Here is a 21,762-nt window from a genome sequence, read left to right as displayed (position 1 = left end):
AACAAAAGTGTACTGAATAATAGAATAGTCACAAGACTTATCTTAACATACTGGGTCTAGTAAGAAAACATACTAAATATAATTCAACTGAAATGTTTTTATTAAAAAGTACATATACCATTCAATCAAAAATAAATTTTGTTGATGCATGTAATCTGTAAAAAGAGCTGTTCAGGGACAGCAACAGTCAATCGACTATTCAATAGCTTTTTAACAAAATATTTCATCAATGAATACAACGATAAACACTTGTGGAAATGGGCAACCATTTTGCTTGAGTGTAATAAAGTGTCATAGCATATAAAAACAAGAGCTGTCATACATGTAGAAGCAGTATGTTTAACTATTTTAAAACTTGATACTAAGTGAAGAAACATTATCTTGAATTCTAGCATAAAACTGCTGTTATTGTCACTTTTCGGGGGTGTCTTAACAGGACAGAAAACGTGTGTTAACAGAGAGATTCTCACGCTCACATGCTGTTGTAACACCTTTTTATTTATGCGCGTTCTGTGGCAATGCGTAAACGTATTACGGCCCCAAAACGAATAATTCAAAAGGAAATGACTTGAACGTGATAAAACAAACTTTACCGCGCATTTCATGGGAATTTAATGACGTTGAGGGACAATATATTCATTTACTTGGTTTTGCGTTTTATGCCAGAATAGCGTTAGCGCATGTTATTTTCGTGTTATAACATCTACAGAATCCCTCGGGAATCACTGGTACCTGGCTTGGGTACCAACCAATCCCTCGGGATTCTGGAGATGTTGTAGCACGAAAAACATGCGTTATCCCTACACAATTACTTTATGTTTGAACAAAATGCATTGAATAATAGCCATAAATGAGTAAAACTGCCTAAAATTCCTTTAAATAATTCAAGAAATACTGGTTCGATACCACACTTCGGTCTGTGAAATCTGATCTTAGATGCTGACAGAAAACAAGTAGGATAGCTCTGCATATAGTTTGTACAGTCTAGCTAAAATCTTAAAGTTATTCACCCACAGTTTGGGTGAACTTTTTCAACATCTTCCTTTCAAAAAGTTTAGCAGAGAATGTGTATTTGACACAGAAATGTGATCTAAAACGGTTGAGAATAAAATTTAGATATTAGTAAAAAAACAACAGGAATGTAAATTTTCTGCAATATTTCAAATTTAGTATACTCCATTCTGCACAAGATTTATTGTTATTTAATGGAATATCTTGCTTAATCATTCCAATAAGTTTGACTGAACCAACTTCCAACTCCAAAAAAGACCATAATTTATCCAAACTCGTTGACAGAGTTATCTGCTCTTGCCTACAGATGGAAATCATGATAGTAATTAAGTAAGTGTTCAAAGTTTCAAAGCCATATGTCAAATAGTTTTAACAAACACGTACTTGTACGCAAACTGAACCAATTTCTAAGTACAAAAAGGCCATAATTCAGCCAAAATAGTTGACAGAGTTATGAACACTTACTTACAGATGGCGATCATATAATAAACAAGTGTTCAAAGTTTCAAAGCCACACATCAAACAGTTTTCACAAAACATGAACTGGTAAGAAATTGTACCAATTTCCAAGTCCAAAAAGAGTCATAATTTAGCCAAAATACTTGTAAGAGTTATGTACTCTTACCTACAGATACAGACTATGGTATAATAATAATCAAGTGATAAAAGTTTCAATGTCATATGTCAAACAGTTTACACAAAATATGAACTAGTAGGAAATAAAAGGTAACCTAATTCAGCAAAAGTCCTTGATAGAGTTATGTGCCCTTGCCTAAAATTGGATATGGTGATGATAACAAGTGTTGAAAGTTTCAAACCTTTATCCCCAAAGGTTTTGCCAAAATGTAAACTGGTACCAAAAACTTAACCAAGGTGTGACGCAAAGGTGATGCCGTATCGAGTAGGACAGCTATTCTTATAGTTCAAATAGTAAAGTTATAAAGGTCCAATTGCGGCATCTTTTATGCAGTTTCCGAGAATGATTTTAATAAAAAATCTAGCAAAAAAGTTCTATGTAGAACAATCTGAACAAAATACATTTTTTTTCATATATAACTTTCAGACAGGTCATTTAATATTGATTTATGTAACAAATTATTTTAATTATTCTCAAAATCACTACAAATGGATAAAGCCTGCCCATCACTTAGCTTGAGACAACATTAACCTTAACCAACAAATTCTTGATTTTGCCTTGTGAATGAGTAATCTAATCCATTCACAAAAATATTAAGAATATATAAAGTAAAGTTTAAGTGTAATGGACTGGCAAAACAATGAACAAACAACTGCAAATTTTTGAAAAACAATTCATTGTGCAAACTTTTTTCTTGAGTTACTATTTGAAATTTCTTCACTTTGTAGAATTTTAAATTATCTGAAAAAAATTCCAATAACACTGTGCATCCAGAAAATGAATTGGATACAAGTTCTTCAGTTTTGTATACAACAAAAAATCAAACTTAACTTGCACTGTTTTCACACATTTCATGTATATCACTTTTCAGCTGCATTTAGAATTTACTGAAAGATTCATTTTGTAAGTAGAACTGTTTTGCATTTAACACATTTTAAATTCAAATGTTTGTGTTTTAGAGCAGATTATACCGTATGTAAGTCATGATTTCTGCTATTTCACTATTTCAGATTTCCTTTTGAACTGGATTTCTATATGATAGTGCACATATCAGTCACAGGCACTTCTCCCACTCCTAGCTCCCATTCCTGGTCCTATGTCTACGCAGGCTGAAAATATACATTTTAACACACATGTAAACTTAAACGTTTTGTTAAAAACTAGAAGATGATCACACATATTAGAATTATGTATAAAGTTAAATGTATGGTAAGGTGACGGTGTATCATTTTTAATGCATGACATACTAATTTCTTTACTTTATCACAAAGTTTATACGGTAATACAGTGGGTGGGATAGCGCCGATGTCGTGAATTCATTTCGGACATACTGAGTTTTCAAAATTTCTGGAGCCCTGAATACATTGGACGGGTTCATTCAAATGCTAGAATTTCTATTCTTACTAACGCCATTCTCACGTAAGTATGATCAAATATCATTTCTTAAATATTTACCCTTCAAGATCGAAAACAATGTTGTTCTTTCTTCTCCCAGTTTGCTTTTCCTCTGATGTTAACATGGTCATTAGTTTCACTGTCATCAACCTGTGAAACAGAATGAATCTGGTGATAAAAAGTTAATATAAAAGGTACAATTTGAATCTCTATCACTAAAAATTAAATTAATAAGACAAGTATGCCAAGGAGCAGAGTGTTGAGCCCGCCAGCTGTCAAGTGGACCTTGGACCTAGGGACCTGGTTCTTGCGCATGACACTCCGTCTCATAATGGTAAACATTCATGCCAAGTTACATCAAAATCCCACCATGCATGAAGAAGAACTGCTCTGGACAAACTTCAGTATGACCATAGGCCTCTTAACTGTGACCTTGACCTTTGAGACAGGAACATGGGGTTTATGCATGGCACACCTTCTCACTTAGGTAAACATTCATGCCAAATATAAACAAGATTGGTTCATGCATGTATAAGTTATGGTCCGGACAAAATCAGACAGACGCAAGCACATACATCGAAAGTGGCGACTATATCGAGCTCACCATAAGTGGGTTTAACAAAAACTTGACACAAGACAAATACAACTCTTGCATAATCATTATTTTTCATTCTCCTAAAGTATTCTTCTAAATTTAAAACATGCACAAAAATGCTTGTGAAACACGCTTCAGATGAGTTTCAGTTAAGTTCACGCATATTTTATTCAAGAGGAAGTAAAAAACAGGTAATAAATTTATGGAAACTTTATTCCAATATTACTTACTTATCAGACACCATGATATCCTTGTACAGCTAGAAATTGTGCCACTGGCCCATGAAGTGTTGTATATAAGCAGAAGATAAAGATTCTATTCACAGTCCCTCATAGATGTTCTTCCAACAGCAGACAACATGGAAACCTGTCAACAGCAAAAAATTTCAAATTAGAGCTACTTTGTAATAATCTACATTTTAAGCACACACAACAGTAGTACACCCATGCATAAAATAAATTTTGAGAACTTACTGTCTTGCATTTTAGATGTAAACAACCTTGAATCAGTTTCACAACTAGTTTACGGTTAACCTTTAGCCTACTAGCAACAAGTGATTCTGCCTTTGCGACCAGTGCAGACCAAGATCAGCCTGCACATCTGTGCAGGCAGATCATGGTCTGCACTGCTCGCTATTCAGTCAGTAAATTTTCAGTAAACACCCCTTCGAAAAATAGATGGTACTGTCCAAACGGAACGATGGATCAGTTCATTTTAGAAACTTAGCAGGGTAAAGGTTAATGAAAACTTATGCCTGACTAAACTCAGACATACCAAAGTCTTTGTAAAACAGATCCTAGGTTTTCTGCACGAGGCATACATGTTACTAGTCAAAATAATTCGCCGTTCAGATTGTTTTATATTTGTGACGGGCATTCTAAACGTCAAAACTTTGAAGGACCAAAATAATGGAATATAAATCACAGTACACAGTCATGTAAAGTTATTGGTTTTGCGTTTTCGCATATTTGCACGTAGAGACACGGTAAACTTTAATCGTTTACAGTACATACATACATTTAAATCACCAGAAAATAAGTAATTTTGGATATTATTTGATAATTTTGGCATAAATCATCGAGAAATTGAATCCACGTTCAATACATGTAAGTTTATTTGAATTTATGACTAATGTTTGAAAATAATCGGCATTTAAACCTATAGCATGTAAAGCGTTGGCAGCGATGAAAATTTCATCGGAAATTGCTTCAACTACTTTGGTCTTTCGAGTGTTTGACGCAAGTGGGGATACTGCCCATATGAAAAGAATTATCCCAACATTTCCTAGGATTGCATCAAATTAGTTGGACTATTATGTTACTTCTGAAGAGAATCATCAGGCGTCAAACGAATGTGAAGCAGTAAAATAAATTATATTATATGGAGATGTCCAAATACAACGTAACAGGATGTTTCGGGACAGTGTGATAACTTGACTGTTGCTGTCTCAACATGTCTAAACTTATTTGGCACGATTTCTTTCAGGAAATCTCTTAGTCTAAAACATGTGACGTCACGCAATGGCTTTGACTACAAACAAAATGTTAAAACTGTTGATTTTATGTTAGTCAATATGGTGACAGCGACAAGTAAGCATAGTTCCGGCTATATTTCTGTTGCCTTTAGATAATGGAACAACCTGTTCACACTGGCACTTCTGTTAAATTTTCTTGTTGTATGGTGGATGGGGTGTGAATGCATTGCACGTTATTATGCAGAAGGGGGGATGGGCAGGGACGTTTTTCATATACAGACTTTTGGTGGCTTGATAGAATTTTGATCAGAATTGATAAAAATAAATATTGATAGAATCTGTGTTTTAAGAATATTGATGCAGTTAGAAAAACATCACTGTTTACAAAAAAAAAAAAAAGCATGGACGTCTAGCCGCTCACTGTCTTATCAGTTCTAAAAATAGAAACTACAACGGATTTGTTTACAAACACCATCTAGTCTAGTCCTATATCATGACCCGCATAAAATTAGTTTGACTACCACACCCCTAGCCGCTTCCAACAAGTAATGCTGTTTGGTGACAGATATCAACATACAAATGGCATGTAACTGTTAGACACTAAGCATTCGTGAATTTATAAACTAAAAACCCTTTGACAAAACCTTTATAATTTATGGAAAGTTCTAACTATTTTTTGCACTGTAAACAGTAAAAGACTGCAAAATGTTGACAGTCTGATCTTCATCGCATGCAAGATATTTTAAGTAAGTCCATTGCTAGCCTAAAATGCATAATTATTAATTTATCCTCATGCAGCACAACAATGTCAACATACAAATAATTTACCGGTAATACCGCGAAAATATATGACAATATAAGTCATAGCTATAACTTCAACAGTTTTAAAAACGTCATGACAAAAAATAACTGCTGTAAAAACTAACAAAATACTTACAGGTGGAGAAGCCATGATTTGACATATAATCTGTACAGGGCGCTTTTTAAATACTTCCACGAATTTTCAAAACTCCGATCAACAGCATGAACGAGCGCAAAAAGGCACGTGAGCTAGACCTGTTTTGATTGGTCAATTTCGAACACTTTCGGAAATCATGGGACGGAACTCTTTCGAGTTAATGTTACTAACCTCACGACATGACGAATAGCGCTAAACGACAAAAATACAATAAAGTATTCACGCAATGAAATTATTTTTGCAGCTTGAAATAATTTAAAGTTTCAGTAGATCTAATGACGTTGTTCCAACGTTTTTACAACGTCGGAATAGCGATGTCGGATTTTGGTCGCTGTAAAGCCGTTGGAACAACGTCGGAATTAGCGACGTCGGATTTTGGTCGCTGTAAAGCCGTTGGAACAACGTCGGGATAGCGACGTCGGACTTTGGTCGGTGTAAAGTCGTTGGAACAACGTCGGATTCTGGTCACCGACGTCGCGACCCCAAAACAACTATAAAAAGACGTCTTTGCGACGTCGTGTGTTTGCTGGGATATTACATTAGAACATGATTAACACCCTTTCTAAATAATACAATTAGCTAAAAAGTATCTTAACATAGCTCAAGAAACACCCTAGCAGTAACAAAAATTATCATAAGAACTCTGTGACATACTCAGAACTATAACCTGAACTCCGTAACATTTGAAAAATCGGGCATAAAATTGTTAGATAGTGGCTTATGTTTGCAGCTTTGTACTAAAATTAGGCTATTGCGTGTGGTGAGGATGAAGAACGTAAATGAGTAGATTAATATGTATGAAAAAGCAAACGATTTCGATATTTTACTCAAAATGTCTTGATTTCAAAGACGTGGCGCTGATTATTAGACTAAACAGTTTTTTTCTGACGCATAGCACTAAACGTTAGGCAACCTTGATCATCAAACTTTAGTTTTACACCCCATTCTCTCTTTTTAAAGATTGATAATTACCATTTAGTCGACCATTTCCTTATTTTGTCATACAGATATCAGAAGAACTCTGTAACGTTTTCCAGGAACTCCGTAACAGTTATCAGAAGAAAACATGACAGGTTATCAGAAGAACTCCATCCTTCGTGTAACACTTCCTCCCCCGTGTTTCTGTTTTAAAGTCAATTCATAACTGAGATAGGGAAAATCCATTCATTCAAACTATTCTTCTCAGGTTTCATGAACTATCTTTAAAAAAGTTATTTTTTGTTATATTTTGTTGGATTCCTAGTCATGTTGGTATTCATGGAAACGAGGATGCTGATATTGCAGCAAAGAAATCCCTTTTATTATCACAATCTAATTTGAAATTACCACATACCGATTTTAGGCCCAATATAAAGAAATACATTTTATCTAAATGGCAATCGTCATGGAACAGTACTTCATTCAATAAACTTAATGATATAAAACCTACTCTAGGGGAATGGCACCAAGGGAACAGATCTTTCGCAGGGAGGAAGTTGTCCTCTTTCGCTGTCGAATAGGTCATACCCGTTTGACTCATTTTTATCTTTTGAATAAAGAAGATCAACCCGAATGTGTACCATGTCAAACACCACTAACTATTAAACATATTCAAATCGACTGTGTGGAATTTGCTACACAACGCAGTACATATTATGACGTTCAATCTTTGAAAGAGTTATTTTAAAACGTTTCAGTCGGAAATATCTTATCGTTTTTAAAGCAGATAGGAATATATAAAAAAAATTAACATTTCATATTTTTGTTTACATCTTGCATTATTATTATGTTTGCAGCTGATATTTTAACACACACGTATATACATTTTTACATAACTGATTTTAGATATGCTTTACATTTTTACATGGATGTTTTTAGATATGTTTTACATTATTCATAGTGTTCTTTACATTTTTACATGAATGTTTTTTGGGTATGCTTTACATTTTTACATCAATGTTTATGCTTTACAGTTGGCGTTTGCAATATGACTTCTTCTCGGCGATATATGACCATTTTGTGTTGATCCGCCGTAAAACCCAACTCACTCACTAAAATTACTTTCTTTTTTGTTAAACCATTTTACATTTGGCAGTGATGTAATAATGTTTAATTCGAAAAGTCAGTGTGTGATATGAAATATCGGATCAGAACTGTATTATTACACAATTTTCATTCAGACAATCATAATCCCAGTCCTCCTGGAACACCAGAATATGTCAGTTCTACTGAAGATAGTATCCAGATAAGATGGGATCTACCAGACGGAAATGAAGCACAGTCCTTTATAGCCAAATATAAAATTGAGATAAGAGAAGATGGACAAGCTTGGAAAAGGTGATTTAGATTTTTTTGGCCTGGAGGGTACTTGTGCGTTATCCTTATTCAACAGTACGTCCGTCCGTCCGTCCGTCCGTTTGTCAGTCAGTCCATCCTTAAAACTACATCTCGGCAATATATGACCATTTTGTGTCTTTTCGCCGTAAAACCCAACTCACTCACTCACTAAAACTACATAATATTTTTTGTGACAATGACACCTAGCACTTAGATAGAGGCAATATGAAAAGTAAGCTCAACATTTAAGTTTGCCTCAAATTGGTGAACGCGATTGACTTGGCAATTTACAGCTTGAAATACAGCAACAGCTTTTCACTACACATGTATTGAAATAGTAAGAAGTTACATAGTCTTTGATGGTATTGTTACATCTTATATAAAATGAAGACAAAACTGATTTATCTGGCTGACATACTCTGAGAGAATTGACGCACTACCGTATTTTCCGGACAATAGGCGACCTATATGTTAAAAAGGTGCAATTTTCATGGGTGCGGCCTATGCGTCGAAGCGGCCTATACGTCAATTTATTTTTTTCTAAATGGGCCTTTCATGCGCCCTATGTAACGGTTTTAATTTTTCACTTGCATTTTGAAAGCCGATCGAATCGTGTAAAATGTAAAGAATGGACAATATTGCCGAGAGGGCCTTTGTAACTGCTCAAGAAACTTACATTCGGACTTAACCGTTCACTGCATTTGACTGATCAACAAGTGTGATTACCTGTAACTAAATTAATTCAATACAACCTATTTCAATGACTATTTATCGAGGATAGTCTTAAACGCCGTGGTCATGTTTGCTGCATAGTGTTGTATAGGCCGCGGCCAATATGCCGGAGCGGCCTATACGTTAAATTTTATTTCTAATATAGTTAAAATATACGGCTGCGGCCAATACGGTGCAGCGGCCAATTGTCCGGAAAATACGGTATATATGATTTTTTTGTACACGATTCGAAAAGCTACGCCATGTTGTCCCTGTAGGCTTGATTTCTAATAAGATATTTATATGTAGCATGGCAACGTACTCAATCACTGATAACTACAATATGTATACACGCACAACACAAGTATCTTAGAAATATAAGTTATTAATTGTGACATATATGATGTGTCAGTTGTGTCGTTATATTACATGTACAAGGCGGTGACTAGCGAGGAGGATGTCTGCTATCCTGTAATCCGATCTTTAAAAAATGGTAAAAGTTTGTCAGCAAGTTGTTTAACATTGTTGAAGTCCATCAGGACAACAGTTTTCAAGCATGATTATTTTTGAGTTTATAATTAGTTCATGTGTACACATCAAAATACTCGGGATTATAAGGTTCTGGATGACATTACAACACTTATCCAAATTTTATGTAATTTATTTTAGTTTAGGGGAAACGAATTACAATATATATACTGCCCGTGGCCTGAAACAGAAAACGTCATACGAGTTCCGTGTTACTACTTTCTACAAAGGCAAGACATTTAGTCGTGTCAGTGATCCAATACAACTTCAGCGGCCTTCAGGTGAGGTCCTCTTTGAATTTTAAGTAGTGTAAGTAACGAAATGTTTCTATAAATTTGGAGGATTATATAAGGCTGTAAACGTTCTTACGACTTACTTTATTCATTTATTTGTTTGTTTTGTCTTTTATGCCTTCCTTTGTTATTCATTTGTGTGCATATTTTTAGGATGTACACATACATACAAACACAGCGATAGGGTTTCAGGGCTGGCGGCTATTTGTGCTAGATCTTTGTCCTTGTGTTAGCACTCGTTTGAAATAAATATTTAAAATATTTTTCTGCTTATTATGGTGGTATATTTTTGCCAACCACTTGTTCAGTTATACATGTAAATATTTTTGTTTACTATCTGGCAACTAGAAAAGTTTCGTGTTATTCAGATAAATATGTTTAAATGAGAAATCTGCTAGCAAGTACCAGCGACTGCCATAACATATTTTACATCAAAAAATAGATATTACGAAAGTTTTCCTGAGAGCCAGTTAGCGTTTTATACATTATTTCCGAGACGGTAGTCGCACATCATTTACTAATTCAATCTGTGTTGAACACTCTTGTCCTCTACATGTGCATAATGTAACAAACTAACTGAAAATGTCAAAATAGTTCTCTAGTTAACGTAAGTGAATATATGGGTGGCAAAAGTGGGCGCTAAGTGGTAGTGTTGTCCTATTTTTGATACTTTATGTGTATGACATAAAACTTTTCCACATTCAAGATAATAACCAAATATGTTGCATTTTAAAGATAACACCGTGTGAAAGTAAATAGAAATAGGTTATCAGGCAATTAGGAAAACTATATATAACAAGAGCCATGTTAGACATGGCCAATCCTCCCGCCGGGCATATTATAATTGAAGGCTAAAGTTCCTGGCAAGTTAGTGTCTGAAAGTATTAACTTTGGGGAAAGCTTTGAAGAACCGTTTAGATGTGGTCCGCATCAGGGGTTTTAAAGATGTGGAAGAAAGAATAAGTCAGTGGTGAGGTGGTTTACTGCTAAATTATATTAATTTTCATGAACAGTATAGCTATGATGTTTTTCTATATGGCTACTGTAAAAAGAAGGAATGGAAAGCTAACAGGGAACAAGAGTGCCAGAATGTCACAATATATGCCAGTCACAGCAAATTTCTTTACTCTAGCAGCTGTATTTGCAAATGGAATTTTAATTTTGTGTTGTTTAGTAATCATTGTAAGTCTTTTGTTTTTCTAAGTCCACAAGAAAACTCCTTACCAGGTAGAGATATCTTAAAATACACCTAAAATTGGAAAGTAACATCCATGTTGACCCCAGAAAAGTGGTCTTGTTTTTTCCCTATGGTCAATTATAAAAATGTTACAATATAAGTTATTTATAGTAACAACTAAGGGAAGTTAATCTTAAACAAGAGGATCATGATGGTCCTGAATCACTCACCTATCCCCACATGACCCAGTGTTGAACTGAGTATGATGTCGTTATTTCTATTATTTGACAAAGTGACCTAGTTTTTGAGCACATGTGACCTAGATATCATCAAAATAAAAAATTCTGACCAATTTTCATGAAGATCCATTGAAAAGTATGACCTCTAGAGAGGTCACAAGGTTTTTCTATTATCTGACCTAATGACCTAGTTTTTGAAGGCATGTGACCCACTTTTTAACTTGACCTAGATATCATCAAGGTGAACATTCTCACCAAATTTCATGAAGATTTCATGAAAAATATGGCCTCTAGAGAGGTCACAAGGTTTTTATATTTTTCGACGTACTGACCTAGGTTTTGACTGCACATGACCCAGTTTCGAACTTGACCTAGATATCATTAAGATGAACACTCTCACCAATTTTCATGAAGATCCATTGAGAAATATGGTCTCTAGAGAGGTCACAATGTTTTTCTATTTTTAAACCTACTGACCTAGTTTATAAAGGCATGTGACCCACTTTCAAACTTGACCTAGATATCATCAAGGTGAACATTCTCACCAGTTTTCATGAAGATCTCGTGAAAAATATGGCCTCTAGAGAGGTCACAAGGTTTTTCTATTTTTAAACCTACTGACCTAGTTTTTGACCGCACGTGACCTAGTTATAAATTTGACCTAGATATCATTAAGCTGAACACTCTCACCAATTTTCATGAAGATCCATTGAGAAATATGGCCTCTAGAGACGTCACAAGGTTTAACTATTTTTAGACCTACTGACCTAGTTTTTGACCGCACGTGACCCAGTTTCGAACTTAACCTAGATATCATCAAGATGAACATACTGATCAATTTTCATGAAGATCTCTTGAAAAATATGGCCTCTAGAGAGGTCACAAGATTTTTCTATTTTTAGATCTACTGACCTAGTTATTGACCACACGTCATCCAGTTTCGAACTTGACCCCGATATTTTATCAAAATGAACATTCTGACTAATTTTCATAAAGATCCCATAAAAAATATGGCCTCTAGAGAGGTCACAAAGTTTTTCTATTTTCAGACCTACTGACCTAGTTTTTGACTGCACCTGACCCAGTTTCGAACTTGACCTAGAATTTATCAAGATAAACATTCTGACCCATTTTCATAAAGATCCCATGAAAACTGTAACCTCTAGAGATGTCACAAGGAAAAGTTTACAGACGCACGGACGCTGTGCGATCACAAAAGCTCACCTTGTCACTTCGTGACAGGTGACCTAAAAAAAAAATAAATAAATTGTAAGTCCCCACAAAAATCTTTACCAGGTTAGAGATTGGACAAAATACACCTCAAAATTGGATATAGCATGCATGTTGTACTACAGAAAAGTGGTCTCGATTTTTCCCTACGACTAGTAATGAAAAAGTTACAATAAAAGCTATTTAAAGTAACAACAAAGGGAAGTAATTATAAAGAGGGGAACTGCGCATGACACTTCGTCTCATGATGGTGTATAATTGTGCCAAGTTACATCAAAATCCCTCCATGCATGAAGAAGAAATGCTTCGGACAAAGTCATTCTTGTATCTGACCTTTGGCCCTTAAGTGTGACCTTGACCTTAGACCTAGGGACCTGGATCTTGCGCATGACACTCTGTCTCGTGGTGGTGAACATTTGTGCCAAGTTATATCAAAATCCCTCTATGCATGAAGAAGAAATGCTCCGGACAAGGTTTTCATTTTTGTATCCTTTGACCTCTAAGTGTGACCTTGACCTTAGATCTAGGGACCTGGTTCCTGTGCTTGACTTCGCCTCGTGGTGGTGAACATTTGTGCCAAGATATATCAAAATCCCTCCATGCATGAAAATGATATGCTCCGGACAATTTTTTTTAAGAACATATGATAAAGGGGAATAACTCAAAAAATAGGCAAGGTAGAGTTATTGTTCTTGCACTTTGCACTTCCTCCTAATGTGTTCTATCAGTGTGTGAAGTTTGAAGAAAATCCCTCCAGTACTTTTGGAGTTATGCTCCGGACAAATTTTTTTAAGAAAATAAGATAAAGGGGAATAACTCAAAAAATAGGCAAGGTAGAGTTATTGTTCTTGCACGTTGCACTTCCTCCCAATGTGTTCTATCAGTATATGAAGTTTGAAGAAAATCCCTCCAGTACTTTTGGAGTTATGCTCCGGACAAATTTTTTTAAGAAAATAAGATAAAGGGGAATAACTCAAAAAATAGGCAAGGTAGAGTTATTGTTCTTACACACTGCACTTCCTCCCAATGTGTTCTATCAGTGTATGAAGTTTGAAGAAAATCCCTCCAGTACTTTTGGAGTTATGCTCCGGACAAAGATTGTTGCGGACACACGGACGGACGCACGCACGCACGGACGGAGAGCATTTCTAATATCCCCTTCGCCTTTGGCGGGGGGATAAATAACTATCTGTGTCTGTTCCGGTTTTAACCAGATCGTTTGTGTGCAGGCCAGTTTCCATGTATATTATAGCTTTAAAACAACGAAACATTGATACACTAGTGTTTAAAAGTCAAACAACTATAATAAGTATGCTAAAAGGGCCAAAGTATTTGGTTATCATCGTACTTTTAACATTTTTTTAATGTTCGCGTTTTGCTGTTTTGACTTTTAGAATTGCAACTTTTCATGATATTAGCTTCCATATATCAGCATCATGTTGCTTATGTATACAGATATAAATAACGGTGTACATGAAAAACGAATACATGTTTAAACTAAAAGATACACTAAGGATATTGGGCGTTCTGTTACTTAGCAATCCAGATCATTTATCATACCATCTGCAATATTGATTAGGTTTGTAATAACTATAGTTCTTATATTTCTAAATCGAGCAGACTAGAGTTAAAATAATGTATTTACTGTTAAGATTTATATACATTTATAATTATACTATGATAAAACACAGGAGATTGCAACTACATCAACAGATACAATGTATAATAGACTACTTTTAAAATGGTCCAAGTATTACGAGTTTGTTAGTTTTAGTTTAATGTAGGCTGGTCATTCTACCTTTTGGGTTGAACCAGTTCCAACATAAACTTTTTGGTGTGGAATAAGTAATATGTAAGGAAATGAAACACAAAAAGATCCTCAAAATATCATGGCATATTTTTGAGATATTGCATCTGAATTACTAAAGTAACATTTACTACGTAATGTGGTCGTTTGTTTTGGACCATATGATGTATTGTTCTACTACTGGTGTACTGTAGCATAATTTTTTTTTTTTTTTTTTGAATATACGAAAAATATATTCAGATTTCTAGCTAGTACTGGTAGGCTGTGTTTAGTTTTTACCATCTTTGTCAAACAACGTACGGGTGTTAAAATTCAGAACATAGAATTTCTAACCAAATTTATACACACATATTTTGTAAAACAAACTCATTGGTCAGATTGTGAGATACCTGATAGCATCAGTCTTTGCTTGAAACTCATAAACAGGTACGGCAGTTGTTCTGAAATGCTCCTCAAACTGATTTATTATGTAACCCATGTATGTGAGTAAATGGATTATACTAATAATTCGTTTGATTGATATTATTTTGGATGACTTTGCAGTACTTTGTTTAATTAAAATTAATCGAAAGGAAGCTGTCCATAAATATCATCTAGTTTGTCTGGAATTTATTTTGATGACATTTCCCCCTGTATTGCATAAGACACTCAAGATTATGAATTATCAATAAAACTTGATGTTGGAGTTGGCTTACGGTTCTGCTATTATTTCTAGTAGTATAACCAGTCCAGAGCATTTAATTCTGCAGTAAAACCGTTTTTACGTTACCTCTTTTAAAATACGGAAACAGTATCTGACTTTGTACATATGCCGAAAATGTATATTTTAGAGTGTTCATATATATTGCATGTCGTTGGCTAGAGCAAGGCAATATTTTACTTCGGAATATTGAAATGTGTTATTATCTTATTTAAAACCGATGTTGTTGATCTTTTTGTCGGTCGCAAAAATTGAAATGTGGGAATGTATCACTGAAGTTAAAGTAAGATGATACATTTTGTACAATATTGAGAAACTTGATATATGTTCTTAGACTTGTCTTGTTATGGCATGCCGTAGCTGCCTTCTATTTGTACTTTTCAAATTGTGATGTAGTCATGTCATTTTGTGATGAGTCTTTCACATTTCGTGATGTGCATTTACAATGTCGTCGGCAGATAAGTCAGTTGGTGATGTGCATTTCACATTTCGTGATGTGCATTTCACATCTCGAGCCGTAGAAACGTCAGTTTATGATGTGCTTTTCACATTTCCTGTAGTAGAAAAGACAGTTGGTGATGTGCATTTCTCATTTCGAGATGTGAAATGCACATCAAGAGCTGACTTATCTAATCCACGAAATGTGAAATGCACATCACAAACTGACTTATATACTGCAATACATTGTAAATGCACATCATGAAATGTCAAACGCTCATCACGATATATAAAATGCACATCACGAACGGACTTATCTACTGTACGACATTGTAAATGCACATAATAAAATGTGAAATGTACAACACGAAATGATGTTACTTCTGCATTGTAAATGCACATTACGATATGTGAAACTGACTTAACTACTGCACGACATCGTACAAGTACATCACAAACTGATTTACATGCTGCACGAAATAACAAAGTGCGAAATGCACATCACGAACTGACTTATTTACTGCACGTCATTGTAAATGCACATCACGAAATGTAAGACGCACATCACGAACTGACATGCTTACATCACCGTTTAAAAAAACATATGCAGAAGGCAGATATGGCGTGTCATATCGTGTTGCATTGAGTAATTATATAAAGTGTATTGCTTTTCTTGTCTTTATTAGAATGAACTATAATTTAACTGTTAACCGTTTTCAGTTTCTACCATGAACTTCAGTCCACACTGCCCCGAATGATACTGTATGAAAAGTTTTGAAAATGAATGATGTATTGATTATATGATTTCCAAGTTTTGTTTTAAAGAATGCTGATATTCAAGAGCAGGTTAATATTTTCTTTTAATAGAGTTTTAAAAAGTTGACTCATTGGTTTGTTGCAGTTGTTCCAGAGATACGCATCCGTTTAGGTGATTTATTAGCTTTGAAAGGAAAGCCAGTTATTATACGTTTTATTTATAAGTGTACATCTGTACCAGACGTGATATGGAAAAAGGTAAGTACTGTACGCTCAATTACTTAGAATAACCTCTTTCAAATATGGCAATTATTTTCATTCTTGCAACTTGTATTCAAATATTTTCATTTATTATTATTCACTGGTTCTTTTATGATACGTATACTTAAATCGTAACCTTGTCACTGTGCCCTTGAGCTCGTCTGTAACTTATGTCGAAGTCAATTATTACAAACTTATGATTCTAAATTTCACGTCTTTTTTAAAAGTATTAAAATAAAGCGTTGTTCTTTTCAATTTTTTTATTGAAGCCGTTAAGGTTGTTAATCAGAATTTGGCCAGGAATAGATTCGTTCAACTTTAACATCTAATTATTTACACCTTGTTTATGGACTGTGAGAGTATAATACATGCTTTTTTGATTGGTGTTTTTAGCTCACCTGTCACATAGTGACAGGGAGAGCTTTTGTGATCGCCCGTCGTCCGTCCGTCTGTTCGTCGTCGTCTGTCCACAAACTCTTGTGAACATGACAGAGACCACATTTTGAAATCAATTTTATACCCCAGTCACACATACGGCGCGGATAGCTACGTCCAGCCACTGATAGAAACGTAGTAATCCGTATCGATCCGTACCTGAGCCGTACCTCAAAGAAGTAATCATACCAATCCGTACCAACACTTGGTCAAAACGTATTCAAGACTTATCCCAAACTTGCAAGTGTCTTCAACTTTTGAACATGCACAAAAGTTTGAGCGATCCGTAGCCATTTGAGCGTGACTTTAGTCCAACTTGGTTGAAACTTATCCTTCCGTAGTTAAACGTACTAAAACGTAGTTATCCGTACTGAAACGTACTTCGTCGTATTGATCCATAGCTGAACGTAGTTATCCGAGGCTGTCCGTACTTGAGCCTTGTTCATCCTAGTTCACCGCAGACCCGTCCATGTACTGGGCAAGTTGCCAGGCGCAGTAAAACATAGTTCAACGTAGTGCTTATTCGCGTCCTGTAATTTTTTGTTTCTCGTTTCTCATCATTTTTCCCGTACTAAGACGTACTGCTCCTTACTTATCCGTGTCCTCCCCTACACCCAAGACCAATCCCATCCGCACCGTACCTAAACGCACGGACATATCCGTATACTGTGAAATCATTCAATTTCGTGGGCATGAAATTTCGTGGTTTTGGTCAAAACGGCAATTTCGTGGGGATATGAATTCGTGGATTTAAACTCTTGAACATACAATGAAAGGGAATTTTACTTGTTCGTTGGGATTAAATTTCGTGGATTGACTCAACCACGAAATCCACGAAAATTAGTCCCCAACGAATATTAATGAGTTCACAGTATGTGACTGTAGCTTAAATCAAACTTGCACACAACTTATATTGGCATAATATCTCGGTTCCTTTCGAAAACTGGGCAGATACCATCATGGGTACCAGAGTCATGGCCCTTCTATTTTTGTCTTTGCAGTCATATAGGGCCTTTATTTATGGTTTGATTTGATACAAACTTGAAAAATATCTTTAAGGGTGTAGGAACGAATTTTTTTCTAACGTTAAGAATTTTTTAATACTCTGTAAGCTTGAAGAACATTAATTTTCAAGAAAAACAAGAGAAGAAAAAACACAGGTCACTGAACTCGTTTTAATTTTATAGGGCATTTTCTTCATCCACAGTTTACGCATTTCTGAAATTTTGTAAAATTGAAAAAATGGTGGCGCTTTATTAAACATATAATATCCCACTTAATGTTATAGGGATTTCAGGTCTCACAGGTTAATATGAATATAAGGTGATGTCAGTATCATTTAAGCATAAATGTCACAAATCTCTTTCATTTTTACATGTTGACATAATTACCCCACCCACTTTATTTTCAATGGAAAAAAACGTATTTAGATCTACTAAAAAACTCTGACGTTAAGATTTTCAAAATAATTTTCAGCTTTAATGACACACAAAAATGCTTCAAAATGGAAAGAAAAAAGTTGGGGTCACCATGCATCTAAGAGATTTATTATGAAAAAAAATGTTAAAAACTGGTGAATTTTGATATTTTTTGTTCTTTTTGCTTTAGTTTATATTTTCTAGATAATAGAAAGTGCTATCTTGAAAACTTTTATTTCAGTTATAGCTTATCATTATATGTATCAGTCAGGAAAATATTAAAACCAAACCTGATCCACTTTAATAGATATTTGAAATTTCCTATCCCTAACCCATTGTAAATCTTACGTCAATTTAAGGTAAATGCCAGCCAAAAAATAAGGGTGATTTGTTTTTCGCAAAAAGTAGAATATATTTGGTTCAATGGCACATTATTAGCCATATTTTAAATATTTTAGCATTAATTTTTGGCAAAACTTTTATTAGAAAGGAATATTCGAAGAAACATTTTTCAAAATGGCGGATATCCTAAAAAAAAAACGCTTGACATTCTTAAGAACAATAGATCTTGGATTACATGATGAGTTCATCAGATCCAATCCTTCAGAGTAACGGCCCCTGACTGACCCCTGAAAGAGTCAAAATTTATTAATTTTTACCTTGTAGACACGATAGAAGTGACATTTTACATTCGATTTTAACCACACTTATGCACATCTTAAGTCACTATAAGATCTCAGTTCCTTTCGAAAACCGGCAAAATTTCAGCATTGGTTCTAGAGTTACTGCCCCTGAAAGGGGCAAAGTTTTCATTTACTCTTTGATTTGAACTTGCGCGGAACGTTTATCTTAATGGTCTCTAGGCAAAGGTCGAAACTGGGTCATGTGGGGTCAAAAACTAGGTCACACACGTCAAATCAATGGAAAAGCTTGTTAACACCCTATAGGCCACATTTTTGACTATGTCTTCATAAATCTTTGTCAATATGTTTATCTTGATGATTCGTATGCCATATTTAAAACTGGGTTTTATGGGGTCAAAAACTAGGTCAGCCGGTCAAATCAATGGAAAAGCTTGTTAACGCTCTAGAGGCCATATTTATTACCTATCTTCATGAAACTTGGTCAGAATGTTTATCTTGATGATTCTTAGGCCAAGTTCGAAACTGGGTCATGTAGGGTCAAAAACTAGGTCACCACTCAAATTAAAGGAAAAGCTTGTTAACACTGTAGATGCCACATTTATGATCCTATCTTCATGGAACTTGGTCAGAATGTTTATCTTGACGATTCCTAGGACAAGATTGAAAATGGCTCATGCGGGGTCAAAAACTAGGTCACCCGCTCAAGTCAAGGGAAAAGCTTGTTAACACGCTAGAGGCCATATTTATGACTCTATCTTCCTGAATCTTGGCAAGAATGTTTATCTTGATGAGTTTTAGACCAAATTAGAAACTGGGTCATGTGGAGTCCAAAGCTAGGTCACCACGCTATTAAAGGAAAAGTTTTTAACACTGTAGAGGCCTCATTTATGATCCTATCTTCATGAAACTGATATTAATCTTGATGATTAGCGAAGATTGAAACTGGCTTATGTGGCGTAAAAAACTCGGTCACCCGCCAAAATCAAAGGAAAAGCTTGTTTACAATCTAGAGGCCATATTATGACCCTATCTTTATGAAACTTGGTAAGAATGTTTATATTGATGATTTCTATGCCAAATTTGAAACTGGGTCATGTGGGGTCAAAAACTAGGTCAGAACGTTTATCATAATAATTCCAATACCAAGTTTAACTGGTGAGCGATACAGGGTCATCATTACCCTCTTGTTTAGCATTAGTATTATCTGATAAAAATACCTAGCGTATGAAGTTATATGAATATCAAATATATTCTATTATATTTGTTAAAAAATGTACAGTCACTTAGAGTTGCGACGTAAGCCGAAATTCATTAAGGCAGTGGACCCGTTTTAGTAATGTTTAAAAAATTGCATTAACTCAATACAGTCTTAAAGTTAATATTGTTTCGCACTGTGTTGCAATTTTTTAACAACTTTTACCGTGTGTTTTTTTTTCAAAATTTTGTATAACTTAAATACTGTATTTCCTCAAGGTCAAATAGAGACAAATTTGAAAGTGAAAATCACTGTTCAAAACGATTGCAGAGAATTCATTATACCAATAATGTTGATAAAAGAAACCTCAAAGTATTTGTTAACAATTATAAAACACAAAATAAAACTGGCGATAACATTTTTTTTCTGGGGAGCCTCAAGTAAAAGGATTTAATCGTCGGATAGAAATATAGCACACTGAAAAATAATGGTCGAGTCCTGTGAGACTGTTTTAAATTTTGCTCTCTACATTAAAAAATAACCATGGGACAAAAGTAAAACCTACTTACATTTCTTCTACAATATATAAACTAAACAGTAAAGGCGAAATAAAGAACTTAAACCGCAATGTAACTCAGTATTTTCAAAGATGTCTAACCATGTACCCTTCTGTATTAGAGGTAAAATTCACTTTAAACAGCAAGAAATGACTTGTCAAATGAAACAATTCTGTCTTTGTACATTAAATCAATAATAAGTCTTTCAAAAACAGTTTAACTTACTAGAAAAAGAAACTGTGTTCCATATTCTTTTAAAACTCCCTTAGGATGTCGAATTTACGTAGTGAACGTGAACGTAAGTTATGAAATTGAACTTATATAACAGCTACACTAGATGAAATGCGTGGGTAATAATTATTTTCTCTAATGCCATGTCGAAGTTGGGACACATAGAAATTGTAATAATTATTACCAAGATTTTGTCTTAACCTGTCGAAATACGGGTCCTTCGCTCTCTATATAAAAACAGTTTAGTCCTAGTGGGGCTTGAACCTACGCCCTCCTGAAAAATTAGTCAAAGTAGACAGTGAAAATCGGCGACAATCGGATAATCGTCGGCGTGGCATTCATGGTCGCGATCGCCAACTTCACATTTCCCTGACCGCAAATTGCTTGGCACCATAAAACGGATAATTTAGTTGTTTCTGACCCGTTCTTTCTGGTATTTATGGTTCTTTAGGGCAATTACGCCAAGGGAAACTACTCTACCACAAGAAATGGCTCCCAACACGTTTGTAAACAAGAGCTGTCAGTGGACAGCGCGCTCGACTATTCTCAGTGCTTGATAGTATAATATAAGCTATGAGTAAAACTTTAACATTACAATAAGCATATTCTAAGTCGAAAAGGGGCAATAATTCAGTCAAAATACTTGATAGAGTTGCCTCCTCCTTTTTTAGACTGGGGTCATAATGGTAAACAAGTATGCAAAACATGAAAGCAATATCTCAATGGACTTTGAAATATTTGGGGTGGTACGGAAAC

At 34.9% G+C, this 21,762-nt stretch overlaps 1 protein-coding gene across 1 annotated transcript in view; it reads left to right on the top strand.

The window, feature by feature from the left end:
• The window catches only part of LOC128547998 (twitchin-like), an 89,408-nt gene that overhangs the window by 29,244 nt on the left and 38,402 nt on the right, over window positions 1-21,762 (top strand). The window contains exons 8-10 of the mRNA XM_053522219.1: window positions 8,230-8,386; window positions 9,767-9,906; window positions 16,411-16,523. Of these exons, the coding sequence (XP_053378194.1) occupies window positions 8,230-8,386; window positions 9,767-9,906; window positions 16,411-16,523 (410 nt within the window). The remainder of the gene's footprint in view (window positions 1-8,229; window positions 8,387-9,766; window positions 9,907-16,410; window positions 16,524-21,762) is intronic.

This window comes from Mercenaria mercenaria, chromosome 1 (assembly GCF_021730395.1).
Source record: "Mercenaria mercenaria strain notata chromosome 1, MADL_Memer_1, whole genome shotgun sequence".
In the NCBI taxonomy this organism is placed as follows: domain Eukaryota; kingdom Metazoa; phylum Mollusca; class Bivalvia; order Venerida; family Veneridae; genus Mercenaria; species Mercenaria mercenaria.
Note: the sequence above shows the minus strand (reverse complement) of the source record. Positions and strands in the feature narration are given on the sequence as shown.